The sequence below is a fragment of the Pezoporus flaviventris genome, unplaced genomic scaffold, assembly GCF_033815535.1.
Source record: "Pezoporus flaviventris isolate CSIRO_AGI_PZ_B2104156 unplaced genomic scaffold, CSIRO_AGI_Pfla_v1 ptg000021l, whole genome shotgun sequence".
Classification (NCBI taxonomy): domain Eukaryota; kingdom Metazoa; phylum Chordata; class Aves; order Psittaciformes; family Psittacidae; genus Pezoporus; species Pezoporus flaviventris.
Window position 1 is genome coordinate 7,335,534 of NW_026892569.1, and position 15,057 is coordinate 7,350,590.

The following is a 15,057-nucleotide window of genomic DNA, read 5'->3' on the forward strand; positions in this document are numbered from 1 at the left end:
CACCAGGGTGAAGCCATTAGCTTAATTTGACAAATGCCTCAATGTGACTACATACAAGAGAACTTTTGTACCTGGCAAAGGTTCAGGTGGAAATCTAAGGGTGCATGGTAAGGCCTGAGAGACCCCTGGTCATAGTGAAAGCAAAAGCTAGGCTGGGGAGGTTTGCTTAGGAAACACTAGTATTTTCTTTGCCTCAGCTGATGCAGGTATTGAGATTCCTGTCTGGTGCTAAAGCAGAGCAGGTTGGGGAAATGAGGGCTGGCCCAAGCGGAGTGGACCTGGGAGTAAATGGTAAACTGAGGAGCAGTAAATGGCCCCTTGTAACCTGGGTGGCTCCTGGCAGTCAGTGCAGGCTGCTCCACTTTGTTCTTACCCCAGCCACCTGCAAACACAGCAGGAGATCATGCTGGACCTGACCTCTGCTGGCAGTGTCCAGTTCCTGATGAGTGTGATATGAAACCCACCCATCTCCTTGCTTCCTGCATAGGCCATTGCCTGTGCCTCGGGACACTCTGGGCAGGAGGGCAGCATGCCCTGGCCTCCAAACTGCCATCATGGAATCCCCATGGGCCCAGGCCTCCTGCCTCAAAAGGGGCACAGTGCAGCTGTAGGCAGGGCTGGGGGGCCCAGCTAGTCTGGGCTGCTGAGTCAGTCCAGGAGGCCACCCAGCTCCTCTGCCGCACACCATAGAGGGATCAGCCCTCGGCTGCTTCAGCAGAGCTTGGGGACACGGAAAGCACTCAGCTCCTCCCACCGCTCCTGGAGCGTGGCTGCCACCGGGCAGAGGATGATGTGGAGCAGCCGCCGCTCTCCTTGTGAGTCAGGACGGCCGCGTGAGGCCCCGGCGCTGGCCCCGACGCCTTCCTGCCCGCCTGCTATCGCGTGCCTCTCCCCGGGATCCTGAGCCACCACATGGCCCTGCAGGTAATTGCCAGGGAGGGGTTCGGGAGCGTCGTGTGGTTGAGACTGAGGGCGTCTGGGGGTTGTGTCTTGGCTCTCGGTACACTGCTGGGTTGTTGATAACTCCCTGAGGTGTCACACTGCTTTACAAGGGCTTGTGGTGCTGTGGGTGCGAGCCAGAGGGCTTCCCTGTAACCTCTGTGTCTTCCTGACTACACTTACCTATCTTCTAAAAAAAATACATATTTTTTTTGTTTGGTTGGTTTTGGGTGGTTGGTTGGATTTTTATTTTTTATTTTTACAAAATCCTCATGGCAATCCCTGCACTTTATGTGTAGATGAAGACTTGTTTGCCTTAACTTTACTCAGACTACAAACATGAGCTCTTCTGGCTTCTGATGAGCTCATTTTCTTCCTTTCAGAGCTTTCCAAGGACTACAGAGAGGAGCACACAGAGCATAAGGAGAAATACAAACCAGGTAATTTCCAGCTGTGTATGTAAATGCATATGGGAGCACTGACATTCTGTTTCCAGCCCAGCTGGAAAACAGGCAGCAAACCAGCTCAGGTTGGCAGCAGCATGGCCGCCATGTCTGGGCTTGCTGTGAGAGCTGAGGGAGGAAGCACCGGTGCTGTGGCAAGGGGTGGATGGGCTATGACTACTCCCTGCTAACTCCGTGGGGCCAGTCACAAGACTTTTGCTACTTCTCTGTTGCATTTCAACCATATTTGACAACAGGAAGGCAAGCAGATGAAGAGCAGGGTTATCTTGCTGGTGGCATTGCCCAAGGAGCTTAGTATAGGAGCAGTTTCAGACTGAGCTTGTGTGGATCAGTTTTTTGTTGTCTTGCTGGAAGAAGCTACCAGCTTTCAGCATAGCCACAGCCCTCCAGGACATTATCTGTGGAATCAGCTGCTAGGACCTACCTGAGACTTGCAGGTGCGCTTTATGAAGTTGGTTTGGTTTGGTGTGAGAAAAGGGCAGGGAGGGACTTAGTGTTTATGTTTAAAGTAAAATTTAGCAAGATTTGTTGTCATCATGTAACTTAAAATGAAAGGTGAAAGTAGTTCCAAAGGAAAAAGGTTTAGGATTATCTGTTTTTTGTCTTGAAGCAAAAAGTTTTATTTCACTTTATTTGTATTTTTTGCTATCCCATTGTACAATTTCACTCAGATATATATCATCAGCAGCTAAGCAAAAAGTTGTTGTGTACAGTGGTTATTGACCTCACTTTCTAAACAACTAGGAGAAGTCTGCACACAAATCTTATTCTGATATGTTAAAAAGACCTCACTGCAATTAAGTTCTGATTTACTGTGGGGGAAAGCAAGATGATGTCTGTTGTTCATGTCATTCCTCAGTGAGCTCATGGTAAGGCTGGAATGCCAGTCTGTCATCATCTTTCTCTCTTTATGAAGTATAATCAACTAAATCACTTTAAAAGCATACAGTAATTAAGTGCCTGTATTTGTCCTTTGTTTAGATCTGATTTTCTTTCCAGAAGAGCCACAGGGGAATTAATTGTCCATAGTCTAACAGAAATTAGGTACCCAACTTCCTTATTTACGTAAACCTTGGTGACTGGGCTTTGCTATGCTTGGAGGCACAGAAAGGAAGATGGGAGCAGATGCTGGCTGTTTCTTTTGTGGCAACCAGGACTTATCATAATGGGGTGCATAAATGCATTAGGCAAATGTGCTTCCAGTGGTACAGCTGAGCAGTCTGGTCTTAAAGTAAATAACTCTGAGAGCAAATGAAGTTGACAGTGTTTCCTCTGCCTTCAGTGTTGAATCTGCTCTTTGTGCGTGGTGGGACAGATATGCTAGTGCCTACCTGCTCATTTTGTCTTTGGGATAACACAAAGCCAGCATAAGGCAGCTGCTGCGGCAGGTTCATGTCATGGGAATAGCAACATGCATCAAATGTGCCAATGGAAGTGGCTTTCACTAGGTATTAGGAGCACCAAAGACAAACCTCCTGAATTTCACTCAACAGTAAAATATGTGGATTTTTTATAAATATGTTTATGAAGGGCAATTCATCAGTTAAAAAAGAAATTTTTATATTTAAAGTAATTTTTGTCCCTTTAGGCCTGATGTTTCAACCATGCGTTCCACAGAGAGGCCTAAAGGGTATAGCTTACAAAAGCAAACATTGTTGCAAGGTGTAAGATGAGTAAACAGGGAGACAAGAAAGATACTGAGAAAGGCTGAAAACCATAGCTGGGGATACACAATGACACAGAAATTACACTCTTTATTGTGCAGCCAGGAACGAGTTTATCCAGGGTGTGGTATATTGGGTTCCTGTGTTTCAACACTGGCTGTTGCTTACAAGGGCAGAGACGGCAGATGCATTTCCTGCATTCCCTATCGGGTGCTCACAGTCTCACATTGCCAGCCTTTGTCACACAGTGCTGCTGCCACAGCTGCAGCAGCAAAGGCTGCAAGTCAGGCAGGGCCTGTGGGAGAGGTAAAAAATTCTATTAGACTGATTGATAGAGTTCAAAGCTTGTCTGTCCAAAAACTTGCCAGTCTTTCCAGGTATTATATCAGGTGGTTAAACACAAGGTATTATCTGCTGTTGTAGGTGCCTTACATAGAGTTATTATCAGGAACAATTTAATTGTTGTTTTCTCACAATAGACCTAGGAAGGCAGGTAAGCAGTTGTCTGGGCTTAGCCTTTTGAAGTGGATAAAGGGATTGTGTAACTTTCCCAGAACCAAACAGCAAACCAGTGGCTAAAACGAGTTTCAAACTAAGGACCTTATCACTTGAAGAGCACTTTTGCAGGCTAGGAAAGGAGAAAGCCCCTGGAAAAACCAACGTATCAGGAATGTGGGACCTCGGCCCTTGTTCCAAAAGGTTTTGCAGCTATTTTGAAGTCTCTGTGTCTAATTTCTTTTATCTGAGAACTGATATGCTAAAAAGTTGTTCTGTTTCCAGAATGAAGATAGGTTTGCATGTGTGTTACACTGTACTTCTGAAGGTATTCTCTGGGCCTGGTTTGGGTTTTGTATTAGAATATTTTTCTGACTGATCTGAGGGGGCTTTAGAGAACTGAAACTGCCTGTTGGAAAAGAAACAGTTCTCCATCTGGAAAATTTAAAGGAAATACTTAGGTATCAAACCGCTTGATTGGAAGTGTTTTGTTGAATGGACTCAAGTCATATTGTAAGAAAATGTGTATGGGTATAAATGGTTTTTCTGTTGTGCCCTGCATGGTGGAAACTACTTCAGGCTCCCAAGAATTTTTGCATCTCTTAGTACAATAGTATCTTAGTTGAGATGCTGCATGAGAGGGGATGCAGTCAGAGCAGGATACTGGACCATGGTGGGCAGAGGCAACTGTTCAAAACTACAAAAAATGCATCATCAGAATAAAACAGCCTCAACCCAAAATTTCTGGGGAGAGTTTAGCAAAACAAAAGGAAATATTGAATTTTGGAGATGTCAGAAAGCTTTGTTTCTATGAAAATACCAGTGAGAAGTCTGAGATCGACGCAATTTTGTAATTCATAAACCTAAGGTTAGTGGAAATTTTCTTTCTATGACAGCCTGGGAAGAACAGATGTTGAAGTGTCAAAGTCTTCTGAGTGCCAAGGGTTCTAAATCTTGCAGGGTCTTCCTATGAACCATTGTCACTGTCTTCCCTAATTAGTACATTGTAAGTATAAGGATGTAAAAGGCACAGAATAAACATTGCTTTGTGAATAGAACAGGGCCTGTTACTCACATCTGTTGTAAATAGTTAATGAGGCATCTTGGTAGTTGTAAAAAAACCACCAACATGAATGATCAGGTCATTTCTTTTCATTTTACTCATGCTGATCAGACATTTGTTCTTCCTTAATAACCAAAGGCCAGCTCAGCAAGACTCACTCAGAGGTGTCCCCAGAAGGTAAATGAATCATGATGTGAAACTCCCATTGCAACAGAGAAGGGATTTCAAAACTAAAGTGCCGACAGGTAGACGCCACGTTTTCAAAAAAGCAAATCTAACTCAGAAAACCAGAGATCTGTTTCTAATATGCTTTTTTTCCTCTTTTGAACAGGCACAGCAATGGAGAACTTGAATGCCCTACTCCCAGACCTTACTGAAGAGCAGCAAGGTAAGTGTAGTGCATGAAGATCAAAGTTTAGGCTCATTCACGCTACACAGCAGTGTTTGCTAGAGTGATTATGAGTCAAGGAAACTTGTTTCCTCTGAAAACACACTCCATCCATCTCCTTGCTTGTAAAAAGAGACCAGCAGTCAGTTCCCAGCCCTTCCACAGGCTTATCGTCAGGCCTTAAGTGTGGGCTGGTGGGAATTCAGATGACTGAAGTAGATTTTGTTGTGCATTAAATGCCTGATGAGGTGTCTCAATAACCTGGTATCCAGCCCTTTCTGCCTGTCTGTAAAACAGCATGGTCGGAATAAGTATCCATTAAATAGCCAGGAATACTTCCCCTGCTTCTCTGAGACAAAGGCATCAGTAATTTGTGTGGGGTTTTGACATTTTTCTACTGATTTTTGCCAGACTGAGTTGCGTTACATAACACAGCGCTGCTGTTTCCTCTACACTCATGTGCGGATGCTGGGCAGTGTGTATTGAGAGTCTGATGTCTGTCACCATACCTGTGCTCATCACGGTAAAAGCACTGCCCTGCAACCCACCTCTTGCTGCACAGTGATTTGTTTGTTTTCCCTTCCAGACATTTTCCGGAGGGCTTTTACTGCTGATGCCAGTTACTTGCAGAATCATGAGGAAACAAATAAGTCCTTCTGGGAATCACTTGTAAAATGTTTAGCCGCTATCGATCCACCTGTCCTGAGTACTGAAGACAGGAATGTAAGTTAACTGAAGACACGTGCATCCTTTGAGAAACATTGTTATACAGATACTTCTGTAATTTGGAGAGAGAAAACATACAATCTAATTAGTTGATATGCTAAAACATATCTAAAATATGGAAGTGCTGTAAGAGGGCACTTAGATAAATGAGACTCAGGCCCCTGGTTTTTCCTTCATTGTTCTCCATGTGCAAAAATAACTGCCTTTGTGTAAACTCCTCAGGATCTGTCCAGCTCAGTTTTCAAGGCAATACCATTGTTAGTGACATTTTTGCTGTAAGATACTGCAGAGATTCCATGTCCATTTTCACACCCTGTATTTCTGTAGCTCTTTAGACAGTTAACTGTTGTACACAATGTTTTTTTTCAAGTTTATGGCTCAGCTATGAGTTGCTGAATGGAGTTTGCATTCTCTTCCCATCTTTGGCATTACTCTGTCCCTGATTTCCCTGTTGTGTAGTAGGATCAGGGGATTACCTTTCCGACAGATGGGGCAGGATACATTCATTTATATAGCGGGGCATGTTTTTACAGGTTATGTTTTGTTGGTAGGACTATTTGCTATTTACTTACTTTTCTTTCAGCTCGTCAACAACTGCAGTGTCCCGCCTGCAGGCTGTGCAGCCTGCCTGAAAGCCATAGAGGAGGAAGGAGTGAGGGCCATGACTGTTCTCTACCTCTTGCTGAAGACAAGAAACCCATCTGGATACAGGGAGCTGCCCAGCTCCAAGGGAAAGGGTGAGTCCTACCCAGCTGCACATCAGCTATTTTATCAAAATTACTGCAGTGCCAGTGGGACTTGACATTAGTTTGAAAATGCTTGGAAGTGATTATTAGTGAACAGCTAAAATGTCTAAAGTACTGCTTAGGAAAGTCAGTTAGGCATGGTGATAATGGGAGCCAAAGACAGTATTTTACTTTAGTTTGATTTCACTTCTTCTCAGGGAAAAAAACACATGTATTCAGGGAGAGAGGATATCCTGTCATAGTGATGCTAAACAAATTTCTCTGACTCAAAGTCATGTCATGGTTTTTCCTGTCTAACTGGATTCATGACACCTAGGACACTTTTTTGCACAGACTGTTATCCAGCCAGCCCGGACCTCCCTGAGCTCTCACAGTGGTGAGGAATCCAAGCTGAGCCACTGAAAATATTTTTGCAAGTGACTGTAGGAGCACATGTAATGCACAGAGGATAGAGCCACTCAGGATGCTAAACCTGGCAACAAGGGTCAAATAGACTCCACTGCATTTCTCATGCTTGGGCGTGCAGTAAGAAACTAAGTGCAGTTCCACAGGGTCCATAAAATCATTGTCTTTCTTTAATAGATTACAAAGCTGCACTTATTAAGATGACCCTGAATTTAACTGGATACCCTTAAGGAGATTCTGTTCCCCTTTTTGCCTTGATCAGACATGTTCATGAAGGTTTCTCCTCCCAGTAATTTGGCCTGGCTGGCTTTGAGGGCTCTGCTCTTGTGCCACAGGAGGGTGCTGGCACTATGGCATGAACACAGGGAATCTTGCAGAAGTCAGGGGTGAAGGGAGAAGTAACCCAGGGAAGGGTGAACAACTATTCTCCAACTAAAGCATCTTTCAGCTGCAGCTGCTGTTGCTTCAGGGAATGGGAGTTTTCATAGAGGTATCATTATGAGTAAATTAAAGGTCAGAATATGAAACTTTAGGCATCTCCCATACTCTTTTAGGGAAGTCTTAACAGTACTGTGTATGATGCTTTAATCTGTAATGCTTTGTACTTACTCCTTGTGTGCAAAAACCATGGCTGAAATAAGACTAAGGGTCTGATTTCCCAACAGGTAACTTTTAATTCAACCATTGTGAAATCTGTCATTGTAAAAGAGAGTAAATGTGAACAGTTGTTCCTAATACCTTTTTCTCTATTGATAAAACAGATGAAAAACTGAAACTCCTGAAGAGATTAGAAAGGAATCTTGTGCATTCACAAGGTGATAAAAAGGCTGAAAACTCATTCCAGGAGTCCACGGATGAAGATACACAAGGTAAAGAGGATTTATTTTATTTTTCACTGATACGTAATTTAATCTGATTGCACGTTCAATGAGAGATTCACATCAGACTTGCAGCAATTCTGCAGAACTCTGGAAAAAATAGTGAGAAATTATTTAAAAGAGAGAGCAGAGAAAATAATCAGTACGTCCAGATTCATTATTGCTAAATAGTGGCTGCCTCCTGCTCTTGTGGAAGTTGGAGGTTTCAGAAACATGGAATTCTGCTGCAAGATTTCTTCCCAAATAAAAAGTCCTAACTTCTGTGATCTTCAGTGCTTATAGTCCAGCTGAAGCCTGTGTTACAGGGGGAGGCCAAGAACAATCAGTGTACTGTAGGAGCTGCCAGTGCCATGGTACTTACGTGAGCAGTGCTGATGTTCCTGTTTCAAATAAGAACTTTCTCACTACACCCCTTTATACAAATTATTCCAACTTCAGATTTTGCTGGTTTTCTCCTATTCAGCCAGCTTGGCAGAGAGCTGTGAGGCAAAAGCACTTGACAATGATTCTTGCATTTCAAAGCCTTGATTTTTACCTACATATCCTATAGCTATTATTATGAGCAAACAGCTATAGTGCTGTTGTTTCTGATACTGCTGGCACATTTTTCTTTAATCTGATGAAAAACCACTTTGTCTATGCAGACAGTGATGGAGAAGATTTAGGAAGACAGAAGACTGAAGGCCAATTACTTGGAGGTAGGACAAAGTCACAACAGTATTGTTTTTACTAAAGATAACCAATATAAGCAAGAAAAGATGAATAATTTCTGGCATTCTTTGGTTTGACATTTGAGCAAACAAGCCTGTACAGACATAGGAAAATGACCAGTCAGAATCTGGCTGTATGAAAGGCATTTCCTACAAGATGAAGCTCAAGTCATACCAATGCTTACCCATGCCCTGTGCTTAGAGTTTAACCAGGAGAATAGCAAAACCTGCTGTGGTGGGAGAAGTCCTGCTGCCTGGATCTGCACCACTGCCGTTGAAATGCAGCAAAAGAGCTTTGAAAATACCTGTCACAGCCACTACTTACAGGGGTTGCAGTCAGCCCTCAGCGCTGACCAGAGATCAGAGAGAACCACACCTTGGGTCTCCTTCCCAAGGCTTTTCCTTTCCTCCCAAAGGAAAAATGGAAAATAAGTACTATGCAGCTGAAGAAAATGTGCTGTGTCAACACACAGAAATAGCTGTCAGCTTATGGTGTAGAAACACAGATGTAAAACAAAGCTTTAATCACTTAATGTCTGAAATTGATCTCAGCTCAGATGTAAGGCTGGCTCACTTAAACTGACATTAGGAGATCTAATTTTTCTCACAGGAGTCTGATTCCACCTGAGCCCAGATATTGAGAGATGGAATGTGAGGTGTTAATAATCCATTTATGTTTCCTTCATTCATACTGCATAACCCACAGCTAAGATGCCCTCTCTAATGGCTGGAGCTGGGATCTGCCTTGTCACTTTTACACAATCACACTAATTTCAATAGAGGTGCATGGGCTAGGACTGGTGGCAAGCTATGTGTATTCATCAGGGGCATTAATCTGTATCATCTATGTGTAATATTTTAGGTGTACCAGCAGAGGTCGTTCCCTACACAGATTCAGGTAAACATTCCCAGATAATCTCATCCTCCTGAAAGGAAGATTCTAACTGTAGTTTCTTCTTTCTTATATATTAAAAAACACCCGTACAGTTTGGTTCTAGCTTCAGTTCTAGCAACTGGACACGGAGCCCATCAATCTCTTACTGCCCAGCTGTTTCAAAGAACGCAGGATCACTGTGACTAGTCAGTTTTATTCTTATCTGGTTTTGGGCTCTTTTAACTTCCCTGATTTCCTGGCACTTTCAAGTAATGTTTTGTCTATAATGTGTCACCAAATATGCAAATACTGGCTGTGCTTGCTAGTGCTGATAATGACGGGAAACAAGGTATTTGTATTTTACCATCAGAAATAAGGAAACTATGTTGCTTTTCAGCGATTACCAGAAGAGAAGATTCAGTTGAAGATGGTAAGTACAGACAAGCAGAAGCTTTTTTTTTTGTGAGTGCTGCCTTTCAGAACTAAGTTTTGATTAGTGATGATAGCTATACTAGCTCCTTGATACCCAGATATTTCCTTATCAAAAGGTGGAAATTTGAGAATAGTTATTAAAATGCATTAACAGAAGAAATACCATGCAAGTCATCCCATGACACAAAGGTGCAGTGGGACTATTGCATTTAGGAGGCAGAGTAATGCAGAACTCACCCAGCATGAATTGGTATTCTTATAAATTCTGCATCTGTGGATCATTCATACAAGTGCAGAGAGGAACATTTGTGAGTCAGGCTAGTGCAACACTATGTTAACATTAATAATCAAATAACTGAGTTTGTCCCCAAACCAGAACTTGTTCAATCTAGAACGCTGAAATAATCAATTTAAAAATATGACCCAAACCAGAATTTTTTTGTCATAAGTTTAGTTGCTTCGTGGTTTAAAAAGCACAGCAGCAAGAGCCTATAGCTCATTTGGAATACATTTCCAGTACTCACCTGTTGCATCTTTAGAGAAAATGAAGTTCACTGCCAGGCAGCGGTTGCCTGTATGCACAGACCAGTGTAAGTGAAATCAGCACCTAGAACTAGTGATGAATCAACTCCCAAAGGCTGACACACAGCAGCCTGCCCAGGGGTCTTCTGTGAGCAGCAAACAGAAAAAGGAAAAAAGCCTTCTGCTCTGCACATGTCATTGGTGATCTGGTAAAACATTGAGCTCTTGGGGACAATACGGTTGGAAAAAGAGCACAATTTGGCAACTGCACACAACTGGCATTGGGCGAAATACTCTCTATTTAAGCCTCTAAAAACATCTAGCTTGTTGTTATGTTATTCTTTCTATGTATCAGTATGCTAGCTCAGGAGAGTAATTGCCAGCTACGGTTCTTAATTTTGGAGGTACAGAAATACTTCAGCATCAGGCATAAGTAGATTGATGGTTCTTATATGCTTGGTAATGAAGATGGTTGTATTATGGTGGCTGTGATTGTGCAAAGCACCCAAGAATCAGACTGAATCTTCCTTGTACTTCTGCTTCACTCCCACTAATGCTGAGACTACCAATTGTCTCAGACTAGATAGAAAAGACTCGGAGTGCTTTGAAATAATTCTGTATTGTTAATAGAACCATCTGATTATGCCTTTTTAAAAACAACCAACCTGCTTTTGGGGGTGATTTAAAGATTGACAACTTGAGCTGAAAGCCTCCTAGATCTTTTCCTTTGAACAGTTTTATATCTATTTTGTTCTGAGAATCGATTAAAGAATTCCATGGTGATAAAAGGCAGTTCTTTTTTGTAGCATATGACGAGAACCCTCACCTCCATCAGTGGACAGTTCGATGGATGGGCATACGTAAGGATGGTAATCTTTTTAAATTTATTTTTTTCTTTCAATTCAATTGACGCCAACCCTGTTAAACCTTAGTCCATGAATAAGATCTCTGGTTCAAAAAACCCCTATGCTTTTTGACATGAGTACTTTGTTGAAATGCATCAAGGCTTCTTGATGAAAATCATCACAGCTTCTTGTAACACATGCATGGATGTTTTGTAATTGAACCTGGTGTACAAGACATCTTGTGGAAATAGACTGTATTAATTGAGCCATAGATACACTGTATCTTAAGGTGTATTTGTAAGGGCTGTGCCTGCAGTTGTGACCTGATTTTCCCCTCTCTATTTCAGACGAATTCTTTCATTTTGTAATTCTTTGCTTTGCAATTGGAGCTTTACTAATTTGCTACTACTACTACAAAGGTAAGGCAAGACTTCAACAGAAGGATAAATTGTTGCATACTGGAAAAGCGATCAAAGCCAAACCTTTAGTTTCTTGCCTTAGATTGGACTATTTCGGTTGGAACTGGTTTGGTCACCTTTGCTTCCTTGGAAACCACCGGGATCTACTTTGGTCTAGGTAAGTGTATCTACAGCAGACAACTCTGTATCTGCACTAAGGGTACAAGGTCACACAGTCATTGAGCAATGAAATCCATAGAATGGCTCATGCTGTGATGCTGTACGTCACCATGGAGTGATCCTGTAACATCTCATCCACCATTCCAGTGTGGCTAGAGATAAATGTGCCTTAGCGACAATGAAGGGAAAGGTTGACTCATTTTTCATTCTCAATGATCACAAGACCCTGAGTCACCTCTTCCCCCAGCAATGGCTGAATGCTAAGTTGCCATGACAACAGACAATTTTAGCAGCAGAGCAGCCTTCCCAGATATGCTCTATAAGGTGCTGCACACTCAGGCTGCCATTCAACCCCTGGCACTGAGGCGGCTGAACCGGGATGGCGGCAGCTACTGAAAATACTATTAAAAATATGGGCATTCTCAGCTATTCCATGGGATGTGGCAAGAAAGGTGCAACTAGCAGCAAGTCACAGCTTCCCAACTGAGAACAGGAGTCACTGCTGTAATCCTGGGCTAACGTTTTTGGTAGGTTGTGGCTGGTCCTCAGAAACCAGCCTGGTCACAACTTTCTTATTAATGATATTGCACACATGCTTGTTTAAATAGGGATCTTGGGTTCATTGATACTGCAAATGCCAGTGTTTGGGTTTTGCAATTTTTCTATGTTTTATGTTGCTGTCTGGCTCACCCTGACAAAATGTGTTTGTTTCTGCCATTAGTGTACCGAATTCGGAGCGTACTTAACAGCTTTGTTCCTCTGATTGACAAATTCAGGCTACCAGGTAACGGTGACCTGTTACTGACTGCATGCATAGTCCTTGGATCTTTCTGGGTGCTTCATTTTAGTAAAGTCTTAAGATGAACTTCTCCAAATTATGATTTCCCATCTTCCTAATTAAAAATAAAGAAAAAAAAAAAGTAAAAATATTTTACTCTAGTTCATTATAGCTGCCTGGGGTTGAAAATGAATTATTCTTGACTCTCCTTGTGGCAGAGCATTTTCACATTTCTAATACTCTGCCTGGTGTGGGATACTGTTTCCCGACAATGTCTGAATAAGAATTCTATATCTCAATTAAAAACAGAGGGAGTGGGAGTAGGTTTCTCATGCTGGGTCTTCAGACAGACTCCAGGCTCATATTTGTCTGTGTTCATGAAAGCAGAATATGAAGAATGCTGAACAGCTGTATAGATATGTGACAATTTGCAAACAATAGTCCTGACATTCATCTTTTCCTTCATCATGCAGGTATGAGGAAGGCTGACTAGGAGGAGCGTTTCAGGAGAGTTCCACAGAACCCTGCTGTCCGAATTTCTAGTATTAAAGAGCTGCTTTATGAGGTGAACACACAAACCTAATGGCTAATGTGAAATAACGAAATGTTAAACCATAGAAAGACATCATTCCTTCCCCACAAAAATAAAGCTGAAACCTCAGTACAGGGCCCTACTCTTTCTGGAGCGAGTCATGGCTCAGCAGAGCTCATAGACAATCTGGACATAGGGTTATATTAATTGCATTAAATATAAACACATTCTCCTTCCCTCCCCAGTACAATCATGTTAGCCTGCCTATGGTTTATCAAAATCAACACAATGACCACTATTATCCTTCACTGTTTCTGGATGTTTCAGTAGGAATCTTGGCACCCACAAAGCTGCCTCCTCTTCACCCTGTGATGCCACAATCCAGGCACACATCAGCCTCTTGCTTACACAGCTGAGCCCTAACAGTGCAACAGCACTGAAGCAGATTAATTTATTGTGGCAGAACTCAATACAGTGGGCGTATAATGATTTCACCCCATGAAAGCTGGGTGAGATGTAACATGCAGTGACAATAATGATACAGGAATGAGATTATTAAGAGCAGCAAATTTCATCTCACTTTCTGAGGGGAAAAATAAAGTGCTTAATTTAACTCATCCCCCAACATTTTTCTTTGAGTAAAAGAAAGTGCAACTTTAACATCCCTTTCATTTTACAGGGGCATGTTGCACATTATATATGTAGGGCTAATGCAGTTATACCCATAGAAAAATGAAGGCACCAAGTCATACAGAGAGAGCCATAAAACATGGAACTGTAAGGAAATGTAGATCTAAAAGCCATTAAATCCAAGCAACCCAGAGTTTTAGAGAAGCAATTTCAAGCCTTGCTTAGAAAATTAAAGCACTTACTTACATTTCAGTTGCACTTAATTCTAAGCACCAACGTGGATCATTCTTGTTCACTGCAGCTCCATTTCCACATCCAGAAATGCCAACAGATGTATGCAGGTCTGCACCCACAGAGCCTAGCAGGTATCTAGCATGGCAGGGGTTAAGCCAAGTAAGGATGGATACAATTTATTTGTAATATTTATATTCTCATTTACATGTCTTTGTAGAAATTCTGTCATACCAAAGTACTATATCTTCTGTGTTGCTAGTCTGCAAATAGTCTTGCTCAGCCCAGTATGGTGGCGTTAATGTCAAATGGTTTTTGGGTGAACAGAAAGTCTATGCACAGTCACCCTGCTCTGAGGAAAATCAGTTTCCTTTGCTGTGCAACATCTTTCTGAAAAGTAATTTGTGGAATAGTCAGAATGAGAAGCATTTTAGTACTAAATATATTTTCCAATCTGCTTTTTGACTGCAAATAGCAGTCAACAAAATGAGTTTTTTTCATAAACAAGCTGCTTAAGGGTAAAATAACAAAACATTTAAAACTCATCCAGTGGAACCCATCATGTAAGATGAACTCTCCCAACTGACAGCAGCTCACATAAGAAGAGTCAGGTCTAAAGAAAAAATCAACTTGCATATTTAGTTGCATCCTTTCAGGTACCTGGGAACTTCCTGCTCTTTCAGCTCCTTCCCCAGTCCATCTCTGCAGTTTAAACATCCTGTCTCTTGACCAGTGACAACACTCTTACTGTGGTCTTGCACATCACCCTTACTGCAACACTAGCCAAGCACTCAAAAGCACAAGTTGTTCAGGAGGCTTTCAACCTCCTTAACTGAGGCTGTGCTCACTGAGCCTCCATTCTCCAGGTCCAGCAGGTCCCTCCCGTACCCAGGACTCATCATTCAGTCCCACAGGTCCCCCGGCCCTCCCCCTTTCCCTAGTACATCTCCCCCTGCTTCGACATTACCCAGCATGTATGGTATTTCCTCTTTGCCTTTGGCTTTACATGGCAAGGACAAAACCAGAAGAGCAGAAGCAAAGTCACAAGTTCCCCTCCTGCAGTCCATGTTCCTGCTTTTCACTATCCAGTGTCCAACACCCTCTGCAGAACCCCCTTCAAGATGAGTTTAATCTTCAGCAGTAAGTTGGACCAAACC

The 15,057-nt window shown here is 42.4% G+C and overlaps 1 protein-coding gene and 1 long non-coding RNA gene across 7 annotated transcripts in view; one reads left to right on the forward strand and one right to left on the reverse strand.

Moving 5' to 3' along the window:
• LOC133270559 (uncharacterized) overlaps positions 1–15,057 on the reverse strand; it is a 985,299-nt gene that overhangs the window by 75,742 nt on the left and 894,500 nt on the right. The window lies entirely within an intron of this gene.
• Positions 1,195–13,656, forward strand: TMEM40 (transmembrane protein 40). Of its 6 annotated transcripts, XM_061455872.1 has the most exons (13): positions 1,617–1,840; positions 4,957–5,013; positions 5,600–5,736; positions 6,323–6,476; positions 7,652–7,759; positions 8,413–8,466; positions 9,341–9,376; positions 9,750–9,782; positions 11,113–11,175; positions 11,499–11,570; positions 11,653–11,727; positions 12,451–12,513; positions 12,981–13,656. In XM_061455872.1, exons 2-13 carry the CDS (start codon positions 4,965–4,967, stop codon positions 12,998–13,000), a joined length of 864 nt encoding a protein of 287 aa, XP_061311856.1. In that variant the 5' UTR covers positions 1,617–1,840; positions 4,957–4,964; the 3' UTR covers positions 13,001–13,656. The 6 variants fall into 6 exon arrangements, with proteins under 6 accessions (XP_061311853.1, XP_061311852.1, XP_061311857.1 ...); XM_061455869.1 differs by lacking the exon at positions 1,617–1,840 and adding an exon at positions 1,195–1,379 and having other exon boundaries at positions 12,451–13,656; XM_061455868.1 differs by having other exon boundaries at positions 1,616–1,840; positions 12,451–13,656.

What these genes read in the sequence shown, in the direction of transcription:
- TMEM40 (XM_061455869.1), top strand. Translation starts at nt 4,965, where the DNA reads ATGGAGAACTTGAATGCCCTACTCCCAGACCTTACTGAAGAGCAGCAA. An exon ending in CCTTACTGAAGAGCAGCAAG is followed by an intron (nt 5,014 to 5,599) that starts GTAAGTGTAGTG and finishes TTTCCCTTCCAG; the next exon opens with ACATTTTCCGGAGGGCTTTT. An exon ending in CACGGATGAAGATACACAAG is followed by an intron (nt 7,760 to 8,412) that starts GTAAAGAGGATT and finishes TTGTCTATGCAG; the next exon opens with ACAGTGATGGAGAAGATTTA.